The 25875-nt window shown below is 43.6% G+C and overlaps 1 protein-coding gene across 1 annotated transcript in view; it reads left to right on the top strand.

Annotated features, from left to right (window-relative positions):
* CLCN6 (chloride voltage-gated channel 6) overlaps positions 1-25875 on the top strand; it is a 71931-nt gene that overhangs the window by 33440 nt on the left and 12616 nt on the right. Inside the window, exons 7-18 of the mRNA XM_073603173.1 lie at positions 2172-2298; positions 3037-3104; positions 5192-5250; positions 5350-5482; positions 12867-12980; positions 14253-14419; positions 16211-16337; positions 18327-18453; positions 18549-18702; positions 18784-18943; positions 20292-20398; positions 25249-25435. Coding sequence (XP_073459274.1) covers positions 2172-2298; positions 3037-3104; positions 5192-5250; positions 5350-5482; positions 12867-12980; positions 14253-14419; positions 16211-16337; positions 18327-18453; positions 18549-18702; positions 18784-18943; positions 20292-20398; positions 25249-25435 — 1530 coding nt within the window. The remainder of the gene's footprint in view (positions 1-2171; positions 2299-3036; positions 3105-5191; positions 5251-5349; positions 5483-12866; positions 12981-14252; positions 14420-16210; positions 16338-18326; positions 18454-18548; positions 18703-18783; positions 18944-20291; positions 20399-25248; positions 25436-25875) is intronic.

Raw genomic sequence — 25875 nt, forward strand, 5'->3', positions numbered from 1 at the left:
AGCCTGGACTATCAGGCTACAGGGTTGTCCAGTCAGGATCCAGTCCGACAATGCCACAGCAGTGGCTTATGTCAATCATCAGGGAGGCACCCGGAGCAGAGCTGCTCAAAAAGAGGTGAACCAGATCTTAGTCTGGGCAGAGATGCATGTGCCATGCATATCGTCAGTTTTCATCCCGGGAATAGAAAATTGGCAGGCGGACTATCTAAGTCGCCAGCAGTTACTTCCAGGGGAATGGTCTCTGCATCCCGTACGTCTTTTGGGCCATATGCCAAAGATGGGGGGTTCCAGATGTAGATCTCTTTGCATCCCGATTCAACAAAAAGATAGACAGATTTGTGGCAAGGACAAAAGATCCTCTTGCATGCGGGACGGATGCGTTGGTGATTCCGTGGCATCGGTTCTCACTGATTTACGCATTCCCGCCCATTCTGCTACTACCACGACTCCTTCGCAGGATCAGGCAGGAAAGGAAGTCGGTACTTCTGGTGGCCCCCGCTTGGCCCAGAAGGACTTGGTATGCAGAAATAGTAAGGATGACGGTAGGTTCCCCGTGGACACTACCGGAACGCCCAGACCTGTTATCTCAAGGTCCAGTGTTCCATCCTGCCTTACAAACGCTAAATTTGATGGTTTGGCTATTGAGACCCACGTTCTGAAGAGTCGTGGGCTCTCAGGTCCTGTCATATCTACCTTGATTAATGCAAGGAAGCCAGCTTCCAGGATGATTTATCATAGAGTCTGGAAGGCTTATATAACCTGGTGTGAATCCAGAGGTTGGCATCCCAGGAAATATGTCATAGGTAGAATCCTTGATTTTCTACAGATGGGATTAGAGATGAAGCTGGCCTTGAGTACCATCAAGGGCCAGGTCTCTGCTTTATCAGTATTATTTCAGCGGCCACTTGCTTCGCATTCTTTGGTCCGAAACTTTATGCAGGGGGTGATGCGTCTTAATCCTCCGGTTAAAGCGCCCCTAAACCCCTGGGACTTGAATTTGGTCCTGGCTGTGTTACAGAAACGGCCTTTTGAACCAATAAGTCAGATTCCTTTGGTCTTGTTGACAAGGAAATTAATTTTTCTGGTGGCCATCTCTTCTGCTAGAAGAGTATCAGAATTAGCAGCTCTTTCCTGTAAGGAGCCTTATTTGATTATACACAAGGATAGAGTGGTACTACGCCCTCATCCTAGTTTTTTACCGAAGGTGGTTTCTGATTTTCATTTAAACCAAGACATTGTTCTACCTTCCTTTTTTTCCAGATCCCTGTTCTCCGGAAGAGAGATCTCTACATTCGTTGGATGTAGTAAGAGCAGTTAAGGCCTATCTAGGGGCAACTCCTCAGATCCGCAAGACGGATGTTTTGTTTGTGCTGCCAGAGGGTCCCAATAGAGGACAGGCAGCGTCAAAAGCTACCATTTCTAAATGGATTCGACAGTTTATTCAAGCTTACGGTTTGAAACAGAAGATTCCTCCGTTTCCGATCAGGGCACATTCCACAAGGGCTATTGGTGCTTCTTGGGCAGTGCATCACCGGGCCTCTATGGCTCAAATCTGCAAGGCCGCAACCTGGTCTTCAGTTCATACATTCACCAGATTCTATCAGGTGGATGTGAGAAGGCATGAGGATATCGCCTTTGGGCGTAGTGTGCTGCAGGCAGTAGTACAGGGTCCTCAGGTCTGATTGCACCCTACTTGGTCATGGTTCCCCCCCCTCAGGTAGCATTGCTCTGGGACATCCCATCAGTAATTACTGTGGCTCTGTGTCCCGTGATGTTCGAGAAAGAAAATAGGATTTTTTAAAACAGCTTACCTGTAAAATCCTTTTCTTTCGAAGGACATCACGGGACACAGAGGTCCCGCCCCTCTTCTAATACACTATATTGCTTGGCTACAAAACTGAGGTATCCCTGCAAGGGGGAGGGATTATATAGGGGGTTGAACTTCCTGATAGGGTGTGCCAGTGTCCAATCACCAGTGATACCTATATAACCCATCAGTAATTACTGTGGCTCTGTGTCCCGTGATGTCCTTCGAAAGAAAAGGATTTTACAGGTAAGCTGTTTTAAAAAATCCTATTTTTTGTTATCTTTTTTATTCTATGATGGAAATATTATTATTAATATTATTATTATTATTATTACTTTTATTTATTTTATTTTTACTTGCATAGCCTGTAGCAGCAGGATCTGGGATTCCTGAGATTAAATGTTACCTGAATGGAGTAAAGGTCCCAGGCGTGGTCCGTCTCAGAACGCTCGTTTGCAAGGCTTTGGGGGTTTTGTTTGGTGTTTCTGGAGGTAAGGACAGCGCCACCCAAAGGTATACTGCACAAGAAAAGCATTTTCTGGAGTTTAGTATTAACATAATTTCGAGTTCTGTCCTCCAAATAGCAATCAAATATTGGAGCTTTTCTTTTGTGTACCAGTGGACTGGAAAAAAAATGTTTTCTATTATATACATTTTAAAGGCTAATTCTGGGCTCTGGCCTCCACCCTGTCTCCTCCTTGGCCCTTTCAGTGTGTTTTTATTTTATTTACTTTTTTTATAAATGCACCCCTAGATGTCTTTAGACCGGTCACATGACAATTCCTCTTACTCCCTGTGTCCTTCACCCAGTGGTGGGAGGGTTTGTTGATAAAGAAAGTGGCATTGATGTGATGTCTGCGCTGCTCTCTGCATCAGTACACTGCAAGCGTATGGTACCATGGTGAGAATGACCCATGGTGCTCTGCACTCACAGTATGTCTTCAGCCTACCAGGTTCAACCCATAAAATTGAACAACAGAGAAGGAGTACTGCAGGAGACGGCATTGGAATAAATAGATTTTTTTTTAAGCCTTCAGAGGGACTAAAATTTAAAAAAATGTAGCTCGGAGTTTAGCGTTTGGTTATTGTCTGCTGTCCAGCCTCATAAAACCAAACAAAATAAATAGGTTAGAAATCTAATTGGTTCCCCAATTAGAAATCGGGCACATTTTGTTTGTAGTATATTATTCATAAATTAGTCATGTGACTTACAAATTCTCCATTTACAGGCCTTTTCATTGGGAAGGAGGGGCCGATGATTCACAGCGGGGCTGTTGTCGGTGCAGGGCTTCCTCAAGTAAGTCTAAGTGGAATTTCCTTCCTCGGCATTATCTACCATGCATCTCCCCAACACTACGCCCTTATGCAGACTCTTCTTGCATTACTAAAAGAGTATTTAAAGTATTTGTAAACCAATTTAATGAAGTCTATGCCAGCCCCTCTATTAGAGCCTGGCATAGCACACTGTGTTAGTCTTTTATAAAAACAAGGCTTCTAAATACCTGTTTAGAGCTGTCTTCAGGCTGGTCACATGACTTGCAGCTGCTGTACAGCATGGATAATGCAGGAGGGACCGAGATCTCCCTCTGACATCAGCCCCTTCTCCAGTAACCCTGGAAACCGGCCGAGAGTCATGTGACTGGCCTGAAGATCGCTCTAAACAGGCACTTATAAACCTCTTTTTATAAAAGATTAATAGTGTGGTATGCCAGGCTCTAATAGAGGGGCTGGCAGTGACCATTGTAACTTTTTATTTTACTAATAGTGTGTGTGTGTGTGTGTGTGTGTGGGGGGGAGGGGGGGGGGTCGCAGGGACAGAGACACAGACACAACTGACAGACAGGGATGAGGGGGATAGATGAGAGCAGGGCTGCAGATGACGCAGGGACATACTCTGACCACAGTGGTCGGGACCCGGCAGCCCTGATTATCGTGGTCAGAGCAGAGCATTTATGAACATTTATGTTGGAATCCACCCAGATTTCTTATCAGGGGCTGACTCATCCTCTGGAGCCAGCCACTCCTGCCCTCTGCACAGCCTGACACTTCAGTGAGCAGTGGAGGGGCAGAGCCAGTGAGACAGTGAAGGCTGAGAACTGAGTGATCAGCGGTTATGTGATCACTCAGTTCCCGATTTTTACAGCTGGCGAGGAAAAGCTGCAGAATCAGACCGATGCTGTTTCCACATAGGTGAATATGTAAGGGTTTTTTGTTTTTTTGGTAATCCCACACTTCTCCTTTAGGCCTATTTCACACTGAGGCGTTTTACAGATGATTTTTGCGCTAAAAATAGCGCCTGTGACCTGCCTCTTCTGCAGCCCCAGTGTGAAAGCCCGAGTGCTTTCACGCTGGGGCGGTGCGCTTGCAGGACAGGAAAAAGTCCTGCAAGCAGCAACTTTGGGGCAGTGCGGGAGATCAATGGCCAGCGCTGCTGAAACGTTTGGAAAGCGCTTCGGCTGTGGCTCTTTGCGGTTGCTTTTAACCCCCCGCGCTAGTGGCCGAAAAAGGGTTAAAAGCGGCCGAAAAGCACCACTAAAATTACGGGAAAGTGCCACTAAAACTAGCAGTGCTTTATTGCTACCGCCCCAGTGTGAAAGTAGCCTTAATGCTGGGACAGGTGGTGTGTCAGCACAACCATCCTGCATATGTTTCCAGTGGAATACATTTGGAGAGTACACAGCGCAGGAGTTGAGGAAGTTGAATAAAACTGCTGGGAGAAAATGACAGTGGAAACTTGGAGGAGAACAAGATTGGCAGAAGGAGGTAATGGAACAGGAATGACTGCAGGAGACAAAAGATTGAATAGAGGTGATAAGGGAGACAGACAGCAGGAGGTGGGAGAGAAAGGAAAATTGCAACGGTTTGAGTGAGAGAAAATGACAGCAGGAGGGCATAGCAGAGAGGATGATTGCTCATCCTTAGGAATGCCCACAAATCGGCTTTACACAGGGATGGAGCTCACAGCCAAAAGTACAAGACCTGAAGATGTGCTTTTCTTCCAAATGGTTCTGCTATTCCTTTTCTGAGGGGATATATATATATATGAGCCCCTTCTACGCTGACCATCACGTGAAGTTTGAATTTACAGGGCTCAATCTGATTGGTGCATGCGAGACAGGGCACATCTTTCTACAACCAACTAATACCAACTATCAGAAGAGAGGCGGTGGCTTTCAGGAAGAGTCTGTTCTTATGCAGCACTTGTAAATGAGACAGACCGTTTCTTTAAAACATTTTGATAAATGAGGCCTGGAGTTTGAATTGCCAAATGTATAAGACTGTGTGCAGGCTGGGATTAGTGGTGTGTCTACAACTGTTCCAGAATAAGGTAGATTGATTACATTTTATTCATCTCTAACACTGATCTCTCTATCTCTCCTCCAGTTCCAGAGCATTTCATTCCAGAAGATTCGCTTTGACTTTCCATATTTTCGCAGTGACAGGTACAGACTGCAGAGAACTAGAGATTAAAAAAAAAAAAATCTATCTCCACATAAAACAAGTGTTGGCTTCCTCCTCTATGACTTTGTTTTCTTTCTTAGGGACAAGAGGGACTTTGTTTCTGCTGGAGCCGCAGCAGGTGTGGCGGCTGCCTTTGGGGCTCCCATTGGGGGTACGCTGTTTAGTTTGGAGGAAGGGTCATCTTTTTGGAATCAGGGGCTGACCTGGAAAGTGGTAAGTAGTTAGTGTGGTTCAACTGTTCTGACAACATTGTGTTTATTTCTGTACAATGGCTGTGAAAAAGGAGAGCTTAGCAGTTTGGTTTCCTGATGCTGGGTAAACACTGAAACAGCTTCCGAAGCCAACAGAGATATATTAAAGTCCCATCTCCAGGCAAAAAAAAAAACTCCCCATGTAGTGGGGCTGTGCCTGCACTGCACAGGTCAGCTATTTATTTTGTCTAGGGTGAGGAGAAAGCTTATACTCTCCTAATCCTTCCTTCCACTGGAAAGCAGCTTTCCCCCATGGTTCAGTGGTGGACTGTTCCTGGTCTATGTAGTCTGCTTTGGGTGGGATGACATCAGGAGCAGTCCACGCCTTAAGACCACCGGAGCTGGGAGGTATGACAGATTATGTTTGTAAATCTCCTTTCCCCTCTTCCCTAGACAAAAACAACCGTTTGTCACATGCAGTGCAGGCACATTCCCACTACACGGACAGCACAGTGGCTAAGTGGGTAACTTTTCTGCTTAGCAGTACTGGGGTTCTTAGTTCAAATCCCAGCCTGTGTGGAGTTTGCATGTTCTTCCAGTGTCTGCATGGGTTTCCTCCCACGCACCAAAGACATGCTGCTGGGTTAATTGGCCCTAGTATGTGTATGTATGAATGTGAGTCTGGGGCCTTATACTGTAAGCTCCTTGAAGGTAGGGACTAATGTGAACGTACAATGTATACACGGCTGTGAAAAATTATTTGCCCCTTTCCTGATATATTGTTTTTGTTTTTTGCATATTTGTCACGTTTAAATGACTCAGATCATTAAACAAATTTTAATATTACACAAAGACAACCTGAGTAAATACAAAATGCAGTTTTTAAATGATGATTTCATTTACTAACTACTTGCCGACCGTATACAGCAGGGGTCCCCAACCACCTGGCTGTGGCCTCTCTCCAGCCAGGCCGCGAGTGTGGCGGGGAGGCGGCATTAGACGGGCGGGCGGCATGACACAGACAGCAGACGGACGGGCGACATGACAGATGATGGGCGGGCAGACGAGGGAGCAGAGAGATGACATCATCCCTCACCTCAGTTCCGCTCTCACTGCCCGCCCTCACTCACTGGAAAGCTGGGGAGAGAAGCCTCCTTCTGTGCTGTCCCCGTTGCCTGCCACCAAATAGCTTTTATATTTAAAAAGTGACAAGCTGCATCTGGTATATTCTAGTGGCAGGCAACAGTGGGAAGCTTCATCTGGTTGCAGGACAGTGACAATCTGCAGCTGGTGGCAGACAACGTGGCAAGTGACAATCTGCATCTGAAGGCAGGTGATGTTGCAAATGACAAGCTGCAGCTGGTGGCAGGCAATGTGGCAAGTGACAATCCGCAGCTGGTGGCAAGCGAAAATCCGCAGCTGGTGGCAGGCGACGTGGCAAGTGACAAGCTGCATCTGGTGGCAGGTGATGTGGCAAGTGGCAGGTGATGTGGCAAATGACAAGCTGCATCTGGTGGCAGGCGACGCGGCAAGTGACAAGCTGGATCTGAAGGAAGGTGACAAGTGATAATCCGCATCTGGTGACAAGTGACAAGCTGCATTTGGTGGCAGACGACGGTGACAAGTGACAAGCTCAGAGCTCCCACTGATTCTGCATTATGCATTATTCCCTGCCAGTGTTATTAGTACAGTGACAGTAAATATTTTTAGCACTGATCGCTGTATTGGTGTCACTGGTTCCCAAAAAAGTGTGGGGTGTCCGATTTGTCCGCCGCAGTATCGCATTCCCACTATAAGTCGCTGATCGCCGCCATTACTAGTAAAAAATAAATAAAAATTATATATATATATATATATATATATATAATATGTCTATCATATAGTGTTTGGGCGCTATAACTTGCGCAAACCAATCAATATATGCTTATTGGGATTTTTTTACCAAAAATATGTAGCAGAATACATTTTGGTCCAAATTCACGAAGAAATTAGATTTTTTTTAATTGGATGTGTTTTGTAGCAGAAAGTAAAAAATTATGTATTTTTTTTCAAAATTATCGGGCGTTCTTTGTTTATAGATATATGGGGTAAATCCGCGCAGTGGTTGCGTGTAGTTAGGATATGGGGCTGCTGCCTCTACAGATACAATACCACCTAAGTGGAGTGTATTAGAATTTGGTAAAAAGCAGGAGTAGTTATGGCGCTGCCCTTGTGGGGTTAGAAAAATTTTTTTTCTAATAGTGGACAATTCCACTATATATTACCTGGTGACCTGGTGTACATAACTCCTATAGATCTAGAGTATTATTCTTAAAAATTATATTTATGAGCAAAAAAAAAAACCTATATGTACCAAAATAACGTGAGTGTTTTAGATCTGGAATCTGTGACTGGTACTCGGTTACTAATAATCACATTGTAATAAAAATGAAATATCAACATAAAATACTTCAATAATTTCCACAAAGTGCATTTGTGCTAAACCAGTGCTATAAATGTCATAAAGTGACTGCTGCTAAATCATACAGAATCATACAAAATGTCCAGTGCTAGATCATACAAAATCATACTAAATATCCAATATAAAAGGTGACTGATGTGTTTTTAACCAGTAATCTTGGATAGGAAAAGTTCCATTAATAAAAAATAAAAAAGTTCTTTTTGGAGTATTTTAGGATGTTCAATCTCTGAGAAACAGATTTCTGTGGGAAAACTTCTTATCCAGGTGCTGGCTTTTTAATTAGTGCCTTATCTGCATGCTCTGATACTGCTTGCACTCACCGGATTTTCTTTCCCCTGCAGGGGTGCAGGCAGTCACAGTATCTGCCACTGTGTAGCAATCATAGATGTCTCCAAACTCTACTTTCTGTGTTGTTTTGATGTATTACATATAAAAGAAAGGAGGGATACCCATAGCGTAAAACCGTATAGGAACTTTTATTAAAGCTTAATAACTGTGGTACTCACATTTTCAATGATAAAAACGAGCATGAAAAAGATATCAAAACTGCGGGCTTACGGACGTCTTGCAGCACCTCTAGCAAAGCAATTTTGATATCTTTTTCATGCTCGTTTTTATCATTGAAAATGTGAGTACCACAGTGTTATTAAGCTTTAATAAAAGTTCCTATACGGTTTTACGCTATGGGTATCCCTCCTTTCTTTTATAGGTAATACATCAAAACAACACAGAAAGTAGAGTTTGGAGACATCTATGATTGCTACACAGTGGCAGATACTGTGACTGCCTGCACCCCTGCAGGGGAAAGAAAATCCGGTGAGTGCAAGCAGTATCAGAGCATGCAGATAAGGCACTAATTAAAAAGCCAGCACCTGGATAAGAAGTTTTCCCACAGAAATCTGTTTCTCAGAGATTGAACATCCTAAAATACTCCAAAAAGAACTTTTCCATTAATGAAAAAAAAAAAAAAAAACTTTTCCTATCCAAGATTACTGGTTAAAAACACATCAGTCACCTTTTATATTGGATATTTAGTATGATTTTGTATGATCTAGCACTGGACATTTTGTATGATTCTGTATGATTTAGCAGCAGTCACTTTATGACATTTATAGCACTGGTTTAGCACAAATGCACTTTGTGGAAATAATTGAAGTATTTTATGTTGATATTTCACTTTTATTACAATGTGATTATTAGTAACCGAGTACCAGTCACAGATTCCAGATCTAAAACACTCAAGTTATTTTGGTACATATATGTTTTTTCTTTGCTCATAAATATAATTTTTAAGAATAATACTCTAGATCTATAGGAGTTATGTACACCAGGTAATATATAGTGGAATTGTCCACTAATAGAAAAAAAGTTCTTTGTTTATAGCGGGAAAAAATAAAAAACTTAGAGGTGATCGAATACCACCAAAAGAAAGCTCTATTTGTGGGGAAAAAAGGACATACATTTTATTTAAGTTCAGTCATGCATGACCTCACAATTGTCCGTTAAAGTAACACAGTGCCGTATCACAAAAAAATGGCCTGGTCATGAAGGGGGTAAAACCTTCTGGAGGTCAAATGGTTGAGGGAAAAAGCTGTCCAAACCTGCCTGGCCCTATGTAATTGCCCCCAAACCTAATAACTGTTGTGCCACCCTTGGTGATAACTGGCAAAAGAGTCTTTCACATCGCTGTGGAGGAATTTTGGCCCACTCTTCTTTGCAGAATTGTTTTAATTTAGCCACCTTGGAGGGTTTTTGAGCATGAACGGCCTGTTTAAGGTCATACTTTAGGATTTTCTGGTAGAGCGCAGAATTCAATTATGGCATATAATAAATATTAAAACTTTTTTTGCCTGGAGATGGGCTGTAGGCCAACTGACCCAATTAGTGAAGCCAGTGCTCTGCATGTAGAGGGAAAGTTGTTTTCAGAGTCTAGACCAGCCATTGTCAATTGAGGTTCCTCCAGAAGTTGTTAGGGGTTCCTTAACCTCCCTGGCGGTTTTCCCGAGTGTGGCTTGGGGTTAAAATTCAGGACCATTAGCGGTAACCCCGAGCCACACTCGGGATTACATCTCAGGATCCTGGTGTGGCGTTACTTACCTTGTCCCCGGGATCCTGCGATGTCCCCCGCTGTGTCTGCGGGCTCCGTCCTCCTCCGAAGCCTCTCCGTGCCAGGCTCCGTTCCCTGCGAGCGGCGCGACGCACGGGGGCGGAGCCTGGCGGCAAATTCAAAAAATTGTAAAAACATAACACATACAGTACTGTAATCTTACAGATTACAGTACTGTATGAAATTATTTCACATCCCTTATGTCCCCAGTGCTTTGTCCTATGCCCTGCATGCAGTTTTATGTTATATATACTGTTCTTTCTGCCTGGAAACTGGAGATTGTCCATAGCAACCAAAAAGTGTCCCTTTACATCAAAAGTGGCTTTAGACCAGCTAGAAAACAGCGATAGTAAATTGGAACACTTGCAGAATTGAGCGATAGTGAATTGTGGGGAAATTTATTTTATTATTTATTTTATTTATTTTTTTAATTATTTATTTTTATTTATTATATTATAATTTATGTTTTTGTGTTTCAAACTTTATCATACCCGAGATATCTACTAGACTCTTGTTTGGACAGATTTAAGTGTGTTATTGTTAAGAATTACAGGCCTACAATATAAAACGCCAAATTTCCATGCAAAATAATTGTACCGCTTTCAGCACCTAAAATCCGAAATAATCATACCGCCAGGGAGGTTAAGGTGTAGCTAATTGACCTCCTATTTGATACCTACATTGTTCTAGAGCCAATACCATTTGGAGGAGCCAGCAGCATGACCCCAATAATCTTTTTAGCTGTCTGTAAGGGTGCAGTTCTGACCCACACTATAAGAAGGTTTTCTTCCCACTGACCACCAATCCAAGGGGAATTTTTCCCTCTGACCCCCTGATGCATTTTGTTAGCAGGGTTTTTGCTAAAATAACATTATCTCAAGGTTCCCCCTGGGGTAAAATGGTTGAGAGGCTGACCTGGACTGTACATTGCAGTCACATTCACTTACCGTGTGTGTCCACAGCCTAAATTGTACCAAACTTGGAAAAGATTCAACCAGACCAAGTGGATCTGTTAACAGAATATGTCTGTTGAGCGCAGTTACCCTTATGCCGCGTACACACGAGCGGAATTTACGGCAGACTGCCCGACGGACTTTACGATGGACATTCTGAATGAACGGACTTGCCTACACACAATCAACCAAAGTCCGTCGAATTTGTACATGATGACGTACGACCGGACTAAGATAAGTTCATAGCCAGTAGCCAATAGCTGCCCTAGCGTGGCTTTTTGTCCGTCGAACTAGCATACAGACGAGCAGACTTTTCGACCGGACTCGAGTCCATCGGACAGATTTAAAACATGTTCCAAATCTAAGTCCGTCCAACGTTTGAGAAAACAAAGTCCGCTGGAGCCCACACACGATCGAATTGTCCGACGAAATCCCGTCCGCCGGGCAAAGTCTGCCGTAAAGTCTGCTCGTGTGTACGCGGCATTAGTCCAAGAAGCAGCTGTTTGTTTTTGTGGCTGCTTCTTTGCTGTGCCTCCTTTTTTGCTTTTCCATTTATTACAAACCATCTAATGTACTTCTCTTGATTGTTTGGATGATCAATGATCTCAGTGTTAAGTAAAGCGGTATAGCCCTGATTTGTATATATCTGTTGTTGACTGCGCTACCTCAAGTGATATAATATCAAAACCACCACTTTATCTAAGCCGATCATAAGTCTACATATACACCAATGAATAATCACTGTTACTTAATAACACCACTTATGTAACTTCCAATATAGGTGTAAAAAACACTACAGTTGTGCTGTTTCTGTGCTCTTAATTCCTCATTTGTGAATATTGTGACTTAATTCCAGTGACAACACCACCACCACATGAATTGGCCACTCACCAGATGTTAATGTATATATAGGCCTTTGGTTCATTAAGGGATAACCATTCTGCTTTGCTGTTTGTCTTATGCTGGCCCCAATGCAATAAAAGCAAATAAATAAATCCGTCCTCATGAAAAAACAATCAAACAGCGATCATAGCGCAATAAGCTTATTACTGTTTATTTAAAACCATGCAAAAAAGACCATAAAACTCACATGCTTCTGGTTCCCATGGGCTGGCACCAAGCTTCTCCAGCAGTTTAAAATGGATTGGAAGGTATCACCGTCTGTTCCCTCCGCTGGCGGCCCATAGGAACCAGAAGCATGTGAGTTTTATAGTCTTTTTTTTTTTTTTTTTTTTTTTTTGCATGGTTTTAAATAAACAGTAATAAGCTTATGGCGCTATGATTGCTGTTTGATTGTTTTTTCATGAGGACGGATTTATTTGCTTTTATTGCATTGGGGCCAGCATAAGACAAACAGCAAAGTGGAATGGTTACCCGTTAATGAACCAAAGGCCTATATATACACTAACATCTGGTGAGTGGCCAATTCATGTGGTGGTGGTGTTGTCACTGGAATTAAGTCACAATATTCACAAATGAGGAATTAAGAGCACAGAAACAGCACAACTGTAGTGGATAGCCCATCCAGGGATCCACGCCTTTATTAGCACAATTGGACTTTATTTAATAGTGTTTTTTACATATATATTGGAAGTTACATAGGTGGTTTAATTAACAGTGATTATTCATTGGTGTATATGTAGATTTATGATCGGCTTAGATAAAGTGGTGGTTTTGATATCATATCACTTGAGGTAGCGCAGTCAACATTATATATAATGTATATTTTATTTTTCACCTATTGGAGGAATTTGTTTCTTGACTGCAGCAGCCAGGTTTTTAAATTAATCTTAAGTTTGTTTATTAAATCTTATGCAGGTTTGCGCCGGTGTCACACACACTAAACAGCCCTGATTTGATTGGTCTCCCTTGTCTCTTCTTTCAGCTTTTCTGCTCCATGTCCGCAACATTCACACTGAACTTTTTCCGCTCCGGAATACAGTTTTCAAGCTGGGGTTCATTCCAAGTTCCTGGGCTCCTAAACTTCGGGGAGTTTAAGGTACGTCAAATAATTGCATTCAAATTTCATTGTCGTGGGTTTTTTTTCGTTTTTTGGGGGGAGGGAGAGAACAGTTAAAGTGGTTCTAAAGGCATCTACATGCATTGTATCTATCTCGATCCAGCGATGTTACACAAGAGTCTCGGCTGTCCGGGACTCTCGCTCCTCATTGGCTGAGACAGCAGCAGGTGCCATTTGGCTCCAAAGTCAGTGAGCCAATGAGTGAGGGGGCAGAGCCGAGTCACAGCTCCGTGTCTGAATGGACACACAGAGTCTCGGCTCAGGTGCTCCCATAGCAAGCTGCTTGCTGTGAGGGCAATCAGCAGGAGGGAGGGGCCAGGATCGCCAGTGAGGGACCCGAGAAGAGGAAGATCGGGGCTGCTTTGTGCAAAACCATTACAGAGAGCAGGTAAGTATAATGTTTGTTATATTTAAAAAAAAAAAAAAAAGACTTTAATATCACTTTAGAACTGACCACCAGTGTTCCCTTCAGTCTTGTACAGTTGCACCGCCTCCTCCCTTGTACTGAAATTGCTTACTCTGATTTCACTGCAAACTGTCAGCTTCTCAGAGTGTGCATTGGAAGCTGCTGCAAGTCAGATAGAGCTCATTTCATAGCTGGAGGACATCTAGCATCATCTGTCGCTTTCCTCCCAGCCTGACTGCCTGGCCTGGCCTTTTCGTCAATTGGATTTCTCCATTCAGCTCTTTCACTCATGGAGAGGCTCAGCAACTCGTGGGCTTTACCTAGGACAGTCTGCATGTAAATGCAATCAGCACTGGGCACTTTTCCAGACAAACATCCACACATCAAGGCATTTCAATATTTGCATAACTCCTCCCAAGGGCCAGCCCACTGCATTAGGGCTAAGGCCTTAAGAGCAGTATGGAGGCAAGATGCTGTGATGTTTTCAGGAAGCTTTGTACAGCACCCTCTCCCACCAGCCTTGATCTGCTTGCGTTGCATAGAGAAGTACACAGAGCCAGTGATAACTTCACAAAGTCTAAAGTAAAGCATGTAATGCAAACCAGTTCTGTTAAGGCCAGATTCCAGTGCCCGACCCCATAGATTAAAAAATACACAGTATGCATTCCTTAATTCCAAGTGTCTTCCAGCTGGTCACTTGAGCAATAGGGTCCTTCTTATCTGACTAATGCTGTTCTTCCTCATTGTTCTTATATCTTGTGTTTTTTATGTGTCCTTGTGTACATTCTCGATAGCATGATTAAAGCATAAACATAGTTGTGTTGTATTCGTTGATTCTCTTTTAGTGCTCAGATTCAGACAAGAAGTGTCACCTGTGGACTGTATTGGACTTGGCCTTCTTTATCATCATGGGGGTGGTTGGTGGATTGCTGGGGGCCATGTTCAACTGCCTGAATAAAAGGCTGGCCAAGTATCGCATGAAGAATGTCCACCCAAAGCCAAAGCTTGTCAGGTACATCAACCTTCCTTCAACCACAGCATATGTGACCATTACCCCACACCGTGTGTGTGTGTGTATATATATATATATATATGTATGTATGTATATGTGTATGGTTCGAATCCCAACCACAACACTACCTGCCTGGAGTTTGCATGTTCTCCCTGTACCTGCGTGGGTTTCCTCCGGGTACTCCGGTTTCCTCCCACACTCCAAAGACATGCTGGTAGGTTAATTGGATCCTCTCTAAATTGTCCCTAGTATGTATGAATGTGAGTTAGGGACCTTAGATTGTAAGCTCCTTGAGGGTAGAGACTGATGTGAATGTACAATGGATATGTAAAGCGCTGCGTAAATTGACGGCGCTATATAAGTAACTAAATAAAATATATAGTGCCATTATCTTCACAGTGCTGTACAAAATAAGTTGTACTGGAACAGTAACCTTAAAAGCCATTCCCAGAGCTATTCTGGTAGCATATAAGGCTTAGTATGCAAAAGATTTAAAAAGCCAGCATATAATGCAACTTGGTTAACATTTTCTTTAGCTCAAACTGCAGGTACACTATATTGTCAAACGTATTGGGACACCTGCCTTTACACACACATGAACTTTAACAGCATCCCAGTCTTAGTCCATAGGGTCCAATATTGACCATTCTTCCAGAGGCAACATTAGTGATGTTAGGCACTGCTGTGGACGAGAAGGCCTGGCTCGCAGTCTCCTAAAGGTGTTCTATCTGGTTGAGGTCAGGACTCTGTGCAGGACAGTCAAGTTCCTCCACCCCAAACTCCCTCATCCATGTCTTTATGGACCTTGCTTTGTGCACTGGTGCGCAGTTATGTTGGAACAGGAAGGGGCCATCCTTTACTGGAACTAAGGAGCCAAGCCCAACCCCACACCATAATCCCCCTCCACCAAATGATTTGGACCAGTGCACAAAGCAAGGTCCATAAAGACATGGCTGAGCGAGTTTGGGGTGGAGGAACTTGACTGGCCTGCATGGAGTCCTGACTTCAACCAGATGGAACACCTTTGGGATAAAATAAGAGCCTGTGAGCCAGGCCTTCTTGTCCAACATCAGTGCCTGACCTCACAAATGCGCTTCTGGAAAATGGTCAAACATTCCCATGAACATACTCCTAAACCTTGTGGACAGCCTTCCCAGAAGAGTTGAAGCTGTTATAGCTGCAAAGGATGGACCAACTCAATACTGAACCCTACGGACTAAGACTGGGATGCCATTAAAGTTTAAGTGTGTGTAAAGGCAGGCGTCACAATACTTTCGACAATATAGTGTATTTATGAAATATGTAGCAGTTATGCCCAGTTTCATGTATTCAGTATACACTCTAATAACATTTTGATTAAAAAATTGCTTATTTAGTAGTAAGGCATGCTGTAGGAAAAGGGGCAGAAAAAAACAGATGGTTTCTTTTCTGGATCTTTTCGATCTATTGTGTAGAGCAGTGTTTCTCAACTCCAGTCCTCAAGGCACCCCAACAGGTCATGTTTTCAGGCTTTCCATTATTTTGCACAGGTGATTTGATCAATTTCACTACCTTAGTAATTACCACAGCTGTTTCATCTAAGGGAAATCCTGAAAACATGACCTGTTGGGGCGCCTTGAGGACTGGAGTTGAGAAACACTGGTGTAGAGCACACAGAGATTATTGATCTTTATTTTATAATGCACTGACCCTTCATGTGCAGATTATCGTTCCCCCAGCTGTCACATCTGACCAATATCCAAACCTGATTGGATAAAACAGTGCCTCCTAATACCCCTTTCTGTCCTCCAGGGTCTGTGAGAGTCTGCTGATCTCTCTGGTCACCACAGTCATCGTCTTTGTGTCATCGATGGTTCTGGGGGAATGCCGGAAACTTTCTCCCTCAACTGACTGGAACAACGGCACCATGTCTACGCAGGTACCTGAACTGTGCCTCTGTTTTGTGTATGTTATGTTTTTTTTTTACGAACATTCCTTTATGTGGCAAAGTTTCCATAGGGGCCTGTTTATTCCAGTACCCACTCTCTGCTGAACACTGCAATGTGATCTATATTTCACCAGCCATACATGTAATACAGGCCACAGTGTCCCACAGAGTGCCCTCTGCTTAAATTGGTTCTAAACACAAAAGGTTTTTAACCTTCCACTAGCTATATATGCACAAAAAACAAAACACTAATTACACTGCTGGTGGCCAAACCCCTATCTGCTAGAGATGGCTCAGTTCAGTTCTTTTTGCTCAGGCTAGGTTCACAATTATGTGAATTGGATGCAGGTTTCTCTGCATTCAATTGGCATGATGGGACACCGTGACTGGCTCTATTGCGGTTTCCACAGCTCTGGGGCGGCCGCGAAGCGCACAGCAAGAAGGGTCCTGTGCATCTTTGGCTCAGTTTCAGGTCCAAATTCAAGCAAAAATTCTGACCTGATTCTCTCCTGAAACAGTGAACGGGGATGCACCGGGCACCTGCTGCGAGCCGCGGCCACACATAGTGTGAACCCAGCCTTAAAGGTTAGGTTCACCTTTGAAACATGTTAACACCCATATTTACAGCAGCTCACCCTCCCTCCTTTGTTACAATGGACAGGGGAACCTCTTCCACACAGCCACTGTGACCTTTTAAAACCAGCATGGCTGTGCAGTGCTCCCCCTGCATAGCTGCATCATTCATTCACAGGAATCTGTGGATGAATAAATTACAAGTCCCCTCTGCCATTGAGGCAGACAGACTGCTACTTTCAATGGCCCCAAGCACGCTGATTAGTGTGCTCGTAGTCCATTCACTTTTCCTACAGTTTTAAACCTCAAAGCATGTACAGAAGTATCTGTATCAGAAATCTGGAGGGAGAGTGTGCAGGAGCCTGACATTGCATCCACCATCCACTGATCATGAGTGTAATGCTTTGCAGGCTGATGCGGGGAAAAATAATAAATGAACAGTTGTTTTTTTACAAAAATTAAGTGCGTTTTATTAGATTTCCCTGAAAAGTGGACTGATCCTTTAAAGTGCGAGTAAACTCCCTTTGTTGATTTTTACCTTTAGGTTAGCCTATTATAAGGCTTACTTATAGGCACAATAAATAACTCCTAAACGTGCACAAGTGTAGGAGATGTTTACTTTAGAAGCAGCTGGTGACATCACAGCAGTGACATCATCGTGGCTCGCCCATTCATATGGCCAAAGCCCGCAAACCCGGAAGGAAGACCAGTTGAAGATAGAAGTACCTACAGCAGTGACAGCATACCGCTGGAGGGCTTCGTTTTAGGTAAGTTTGTCATAATGTGCAAGTAGAGTGCATACTAGCATATTATGACTTAAACTGCCCGGGACCCAATTCGTATTTTTTTTTTATTTTTCTGCTGTTTACTACAGCTTTTAAGGGGAGTTTTTCATGTTTGTCACCTCCCTCCCCCCCCTTAGTAGACACTGAATTGGGACATCCCAATAGTTAGATGTTTGAGAACTCCTTTTACTTTTCTCTGCATTCATTAAATGACAGCACCCACCCCTCTAGTTGTTTTATCTGTCTCCTGTTTATGTAATGCTTTGTGACTATCTGAGCTGCCTTTTTGGAGCTGGAGGAGGCCACCCCTAAGAAGTGCTTTGTTTTTTTGTGCCTAGCATCCTACTCCTGCAGGTGGCCCAAGATTCAGATCTTCCAAGATCTTTGCTGTGTCCTTCAATGAATGCAGAGAAAGGGATTTTGAGCATGGAACACGGCATGTATTCATTATACTAAAAGCTTGTAGAAGGCCATCTACATATTTATTTCTTGCATCTCTGTTGCTCCAACATGTCTCGGCTCTGTACAGAGTGCATAGAACCACTCACATCGGTCTCTGACCCCAGAGAAGCTTCTTGTTTATTGTCCCTAACGGTCATCCAGTTTATCCTCTTTCCATCAGTTCTCATCGGATGAAGTCAATACCAGCATCAAGACCTTCTTCTGTCCCAACGATACCTACAATGACATGGCCACCCTCTTCTTCAACCCTCAGGAGTCAGCCATCTTGCAGCTCTTCCATCAAGAAGGTAAAAATTGCTCGTTCAGTAGAACTTTTTTTTTTTGCCGCCAGGCTGTCGGCAATTGTTTGTGTGAAAGGTTTTCCCAATCTCTTGTATTCCAGGCACTTTCAGCCCCATCACTCTGTCTTTCTTCTGCTCTATGTACTTCCTTTTGTCCTGCTGGACGTATGGTATTTCTGTGCCTAGTGGTCTGTTTGTGCCCTCCTTGCTCTGTGGAGCTGCCTTTGGTCGTTTGGTAGCTAACCTCCTGAAAAGGTAGACAGACTATACATGAGTGGCTGGTCTCCTGGCAGTTTTTTGGGCATTTTAGGCCTGACCTCTTGTGTCTCTTTTTAGTTACTTGGGATTGACCCATATCTATTCTGGAACCTTTGCCTTGATTGGTGCTGCGGCTTTCCTCGGGGGTGTGGTCCGGATGACCATCAGCCTTACGGTCATCCTCATCGAATCAACAAATGAGATCTCGTATGGCCTTCCCATAATGATCACACTCATGGTGAGTTTCGGTTTAGTTAACAGACCATGGTTAATGCTAATGACATTTGACAGGGCATGAAATTGGCACTCTAGGTAAGTGCGAAGCACTTTAACAAATACAAAGGGCTGAAAGACTCATATCTTCACCTTGTTGTTGGATTCACTGTATAGAAAAAAAGATGCATTTTGGGACTGTAGTTGGTGGTGAAATTCCTGAAGTTTGTTGTGGATTCAACCCCTTTCCCTTCCCTTGATTGGAGGAAATTGATTTCAGCTGCTGTGAAGGTATATACAGCCATCAGTGCATACAGTCAGCCCTGTCAGTTCATTGGAAATGTTTATCCTTTTATTCTAAGTTTTTATTCAAGAGCCTTTCCGAACTGCTGTATATTAAAAATGTGTCTGTAGATGTGCTAAAATCCTTGTAAAAGATTATGAAAACAATAGGATATGAAAATGTGTGCGTTTTTTGTGGTCTTAAAATCTTAAAATGGTTCTAAACCTTGTTTTTTATTTTAGAGAAAAAAAAAAAAAAAAATTTTATGTTATACTTACTTACACACACTGAGGAGGAAAACCCGGAAGGAAACTGCACTACAGCGGTTTGTTGACATTTGTGACCAGACACAACCATTCACATGGTAAAGGGCCAATTTTATTGGCTCTTTACTCTGATCAGGGATGGGCTGTGTCCGAGGGATGCGCCTCATCCCCGATCGATGCGCACCCCTGGGGTCGGGCACGAGCAGCGATCATGAGCAAAACACATGTGACCGGCTGCGATTGGACACGTGGTAAAGAGACTTGTAGTTCCGTATTTTTACCCATCACTAGAGGGATCAACAGCAGAAGAAAGATCTGACTCCTCCAGATCTTCTTTTAGACCTCCTTCAGAATACAGTGTCCAGTTCTGGGGACCTCATTTAAAAAAAGATATTGATGAGATAGAACAAGTCCCAGAGATGGGCAACAAAAAGAGTAAAATATCTGAGAACTAAAACCTGAAAAGAGACTGGGGGAACATCATATGTAAAGTATGGAGGGGAGAAGGGAAAGGGAGGACACTGCTGAAACCTTTAACCTTTAAATACATGAAGGGGGTGACTAAGGTTCAGGAGGGAAGTATTTTCAATATGAAGCTAAGATCAAGAACATGGGGACATGACTTCAAACCAGCAGTAGGAAAGTTCAAAACTAAACTTAGCATTTCACTGAAAAAGTAGTTGATACTTAGGAACAGATATCCAACGAATGTAGCGAGTCAGTCAACAGTGGGTGATTTAGACATGCTTGGGGCAAATATAGATCTATACTTCGGCAGGCAGAAGGTGATGGCCGATTTGGTGTTTGTTTTTTTGTTTTTTTAGGTTGCAAAATGGACTGGTGATCTCTTTAATAAAGGAATCTATGACGTCCATATTGGACTGAGGGGTGTGCCTTTGCTGGAGTGGGAGACGGAAGAGGAAATGGACAAGTAAGTGGTCTTCTAAAAAAAAAAAAAAAAATACCATTTCATGAAACATAATGGGGATACTGGGAGAGGTTTGTCCCCCCTAAATTATATAGAAGCCTGGCTGGCTGTGACAGTTGCATGATAAATAGGCCTGAGCTGTCCCTAAATGCTACATATCATCTTGTGACTAAATAATTGAATACCTCGAAGTGTGTTGTGTTTGTTTTCTTTATCGTACATCACGGGACACAGAGCACCATTGTAATATCTATGTGGATTATACGCCACCTATAGGTGAATGGACACTGGTACACTCAAAAAAACAGGAAGTCCCCCCTCCCTATATAACCCCTCCCATACAGGGAGTACCTCAGTTTTTTCGCCAGTGTCTAAGGTGTTGGTCACGGTTGATGAAGTGCTAAGAGAGCTTCACTAAGTAATCCCTGACGGGATCAAGGAGCTGTGCAAACGGATCCATCCAAAGTGCCTGAAAGCCAAAATGGATGGTACCCGGGCCTCGTCGAAGAAGAAACGAAGTTTCTGCCTGTAATGCATTCTCTTTTGAGAGCTGGACCCTGGGATCTGGCACCTTGGTCATGTTTATACAGCCAAAGAGTTCTCCGGCAGGGTGCTGTACAGGTCCAAGGTCTGTCACAGAGCATACAAGGGCATGTAAGCTGTATGGGTGTTTGGATCCAGGCATTTTTAAGAGGGCACGTTTTACTCAGCATTTAGACTGAGCATTTATAGTGGGGTAAGGGTAATACAACAGGGGGGAGTGCAAAGTCACTGCGGTCAGTGTCTGAGGCTCCTAGTCACACGTCCGCAGTTCAATCCTCCCCTGAAAGACCTGGAGCATCTGGCCAGTCTGAGCCACCTAGACTCTCAGGTATTGTGGCTACCTCCAACATTTCAGCCTCTGCATACATCACTAAGGACGATTTGGCTTTGACTCTGGTTGGTTTGGAAGGGAAAATGATATGCTCGCATCTTCCTCCCAGGAGGGGAGAAAATGCGACAGATCCCCCTCTCCTGCCCCGACCTTCCAGTATTGGAACCAGAATGGGTAGGAGGTATTGGGGGATCAGGCAGAAAGAAGTTCGAATGACTCCTCTTCTGAGGGGTTCAGCATCTGAAGAACCTTTCTCAACTTTGCAATCTCAGAAATTGCCAATCCAATCTCTTACGGAGTTGGTCCGTTCTGGATATAAGTTGCCTCCTGCAGAGGTGGATGATGTTTCCTTCTCTTTCGGTTCGCTAAGACCCCCACAGGGTTCACATGCTTTCCCTATGCACCCGTTCATTGGACAACTGATTTATGCTATTGGGATCACCCAGATAAGCAGTTTTCTCCTCCTAAGAAGTTCTCGCTTCTTTATCCTATGGAGAAAAAGTTTACAAAGAGGTGGGATTTTCCAGCGGTAGATGCTGCTATCTCCTCTGTGAACAGGAGTTTAACTTGTCCACTGGACAATGTCCAAGTATTTAGAGATCCAGCTGATAAGAAGTTGGAATCTCTGCTTAAAGCCTTACTTGCTGTAGTTGGTGTGGTAGCACAACCTGCAGTAGCAGCAATAGGCATATGTCAACCCCTTAGGGACAAATTCAAGCAGGTTATTTAAAAGAGTTCCTGCTCAAACTGAAGAGGCCCAAAGTTTAGCTAAGCTACCTAGGGCCTTATGTTTTGCAGTGGATGCTATCAAGGATTCTATCCATCACGCGTCTCGCCTTGCGCTTATGTTGACGCATATGCGTAGGATTCTATGGATAAAAAACTGGTCAGCAGAGTTACCATGCAAAAAGCTCTTGGCTGGGTTTCCCTTTCACGAAAAAAGGTTATTTGGGGAAGATTTGGATAAATATATCCAAAAGATTTCTGGGGGTAAAAGTATAGAGTCAATCTGGTCAGTTGTATCCACCCTACGGGGAGGAGAAGTTCTAGCATCCATAGATATTAAAGATGCGTATCTACATGTGCCAATTTTTCCAGCTCACCAGAAGTTTCTGCGTTTTGTGGTATAGAGCGCCACTTTCAGTTCATGGCCTTGCCCTTCGGGTTAGCCCCGCTCCCTGAGTATTTACAAAAGTTCTAACCCCAGTACTATCAAGACTAAGGGGCCAGGGTATAGCAGTAATGGCATACCTAGACGACCTGCTACTGGTAGATCACTCAATAGCACGGTTAAACCATGGGGTGTCCAGAACTGTCAGTTATCTGGAACACCTGGGTTGGATTCTCAATCTAGAGAAATCATCCTTGCGGCCAGTAAGAAGGCTGGAGTATTTGGACCTGGTCATAGACACAACCCAGGAAAGGGTGTTTTTGCCTCAGGCAAAAGTCAACGCTCTAAGAGCTGGTCCAGGTGGTCAAGGCAAGGAAGGGTCCTTCCGTTTGCCTTTGCATGAGATTACTAGGGAAGATGATAGCTTCCTTCGAAGTGGTTCCCTATGCCCAGTTTCATTCAAGACTGTTGCAACACAGTATTCTGTCTGCTTGGAACAAACAGATCCAAGCCTTGGATTGTCCAATGAGTCTGGCTCCAAAAGTACGCCAGAGTCTCAATTTGTGATTGATAACCAGGAATTTACAGAAAGGAAAATCCTTCATTCCAGTTTCCTGGAGAGTAGTAACAACGGACGCCAGCCTATGGGGCTGGGGAGCAGTTCTAGAAGAGGCCACGGTTCAAGGAAAGTGGTCAGAGTCTGAGAAGACCTTGCCCATCAATATCCTAGAGATTCGGGCAGTACGTCTGGCTCTAATAGCCTGGACATTCAGGTTGTGGAGTTCTCTTGTCAGGATACAATCCAACAATGCCACAGCAGTTGGCTATATCAATCACATGTTTCTCTGCCCATCTGCAGTCTACATTCCAGAAGTGGAAAATTGGCAGGCAGATTTCTTCCGTCAACAGTTGTTGACGGGAGAATGGTCTCTACATCCCAATGTCTTTTTGGCCATATGCCAAAGATGGGGTATGCCAGACATAGATCTGTTGGTTTGCAGGTTCAACAAGAAGTTGGACAACTTTGTGGCGAGAACAAAGGATCCACTTGCACTCGGAATAGATGCGTTAGTGACCCCATGGGATCAGTTTCCACTGATCTATGCATTCCCTCCAGTTCAGCTATTACCACTACTGCTCCATGGGATCAGGGAAGAAGGGAAGCCGGTAATTTTAGTAGCTTCAACATGGCCCAGAAGACCCTGGTATGCAGGGATCGTGAGAATGGCAGTAGAGGAGTCATGAACTCTTCCATCTCGGCCTGACCTGCTGTCGCAGGGACCGGTATTTCATCCTGCCTTACAGTCGCTAAATTTAACGGTGTGGCTATTGAAGCCCACATTCTAAAGAATCGGGGGCTTTCAGGTTCAATAGTAACCACCCTGATTAATGCAAGAAAGTCGGCCTCCAGGACCATTTATTAAAGGGTCTGGAAGGCCTATGTCGCCTGTTGTGAAACTAAGGGTTGGCATCCTCGAAAGTATGTCATAGGAAGAATTCTGGCCTTTCTACAGTTAGGAGTAGAAATGAAGCTGGGATCAAATTTCGGCCTTGGCAGTATTTTTCCAAAGGCCACTTGCTCCACATTCTTTAGTCCGGGCATTCATACAAGGGGTAACTCTAATAACTCCATCAGTTAGAGCATCCTTGTGCCCATGGGATTTGAATCTGGTTTTGTCAGTGTTGCAAAGACAACCCTATATATAATATTCCTTTGCTCCTTTTGACAAGGAAATTGGTATTCCTAGTTGTGGTAACCTCCGCAAGAAGAGTTTCAGAGTTGGCTGCTTTCTCCTTTAAAGAGCCATACTTAATCATGCATAAGGATAAGGTGGTGCTGCGTCCTTACCTAACCTTTTTACCAAAGGTAGTATCTGGTTTTCATTTGAATCAAGATGTTTCCCTACCTTCCTTTTTTTCCCAGAACCTAGTTCTGCAGAAGAAAAATTATTGCATTCTCCCGATGTAGTGAGAGCAATTAAGGCCTATCTGAAAGCGACAGCTCAGATATGGAATACTGATGTTTTGTTTGTGTTGCCAGAAGGCCCTAAAAAGGGCCAGGCAGCATCGAAATCTACTATTGCTAAGTGGATTAGTCGGGTGATTAGTCATGCTTATGGTCTGAAAAGAAAGGTTTCTCCCTTTCAGATTAAAGCGCACTCTACCCAGGCAGTCAGTGCTTCGTGGGCCACTCATCACCAAGCCTCTGTGGCTCAGATTTGCAAGGCTGCTACTTGGTCGTCAGTACATACATTCACAAGATTCTATCAAATGGATGTAAGATAGCGGGAGGACACCAGCAGTATGTATGGCTCCTCACGCCTAGCGGCAGCTGTTTTGCGTCTCCCTCCCCTCAGGTGGCATTGCTTTGGGACATCCCACATAGTTATTAATATGGTGCTTTGTGTCCCGTGATGTACGATAAAGAAAATAGGATTTTTATAACAGCTTACCTGTAAAATCCTTTTCTTGGAGTACATCACGGGACACAGAGATCCTGCCCCTCTTATTAGGATAAGTATATATTGCTTTGCTACAAAAACTGTGGAGGGGTTATATAGGGAGGGGGACTTCCTGTTTTTTTGAGTGTACCAGTATCCATTCACTTATAGGTGGCGTATAATCCACATAGTTATTTTATGGTGCTCTGTGTCCCGTGATGTACTCCAAGAAAAGGATTTTACAGGTAAGCTGTTATAAAAATCCTATTTTTTCTTTTCGTGTTGGTGTTTTTTTTTTTTTGTTTTCTTCTTTCTTTCTTGATTTGCCACTGTCCATTTTTATCACCCCAGAATTCAAGATCTTATAGGGTTAATTACTATAAGGAGTGCAGCCGGACATCATTTTTCCAATGTCTTCTTGTCACAGGTTAAGAGCCAGCGATATCATGGAACCCAACCTCACCTATGTATACCCTCACACCCGCATCCAATCCTTGGTCAGCATTCTGCGCACTACCGCCAATCACGCCTTCCCTGTAGTGACTGAAAACCGTGGAAATGAAAAGGAGTTTATGAAAGGAAACCAGTTGATCAGCAACAACATAAAGTTTAAAGTCAGTACCTTGTGTGGGGACGGGCAGACCAAAAACTGTAAACAGGTGTACCAAGTTTTATTTGTTTGTTTATTTTTTTAGGCTGATGTTTAGGCAGATAAAAGCAATAAAAACTTTATATAGAGTAATTTATTCCTTTAAAAAAAATAAAATGTATTTTATATAAAACTTGAATCTGTCTTGATAACGGCCTCTATCGTGCACAGCAGCACTCAGGCTGGAAGAGGGAGGGGTGTACCTAGGAGCCAGTTGGGCTTGGCTATGTGCTGACAGAAAGTGAGAGCAGAGGGATGACTATTAACCTCCCTGGCGGTTTTCCCGAGTGTGGCTCGGGGTTAAAATTCAGTACCATTAGCGGTAACCCCGAGCCACACTCGGGATCGCATTGCAGGATCCTGGGGCGGCTTTACTTACCTTGTCCCCGGGATCCTGCGATGTCC

Source organism: Aquarana catesbeiana, linkage group LG10 (genome assembly GCF_042186555.1).
Source record: "Aquarana catesbeiana isolate 2022-GZ linkage group LG10, ASM4218655v1, whole genome shotgun sequence".
NCBI lineage: Eukaryota > Metazoa > Chordata > Amphibia > Anura > Ranidae > Aquarana > Aquarana catesbeiana.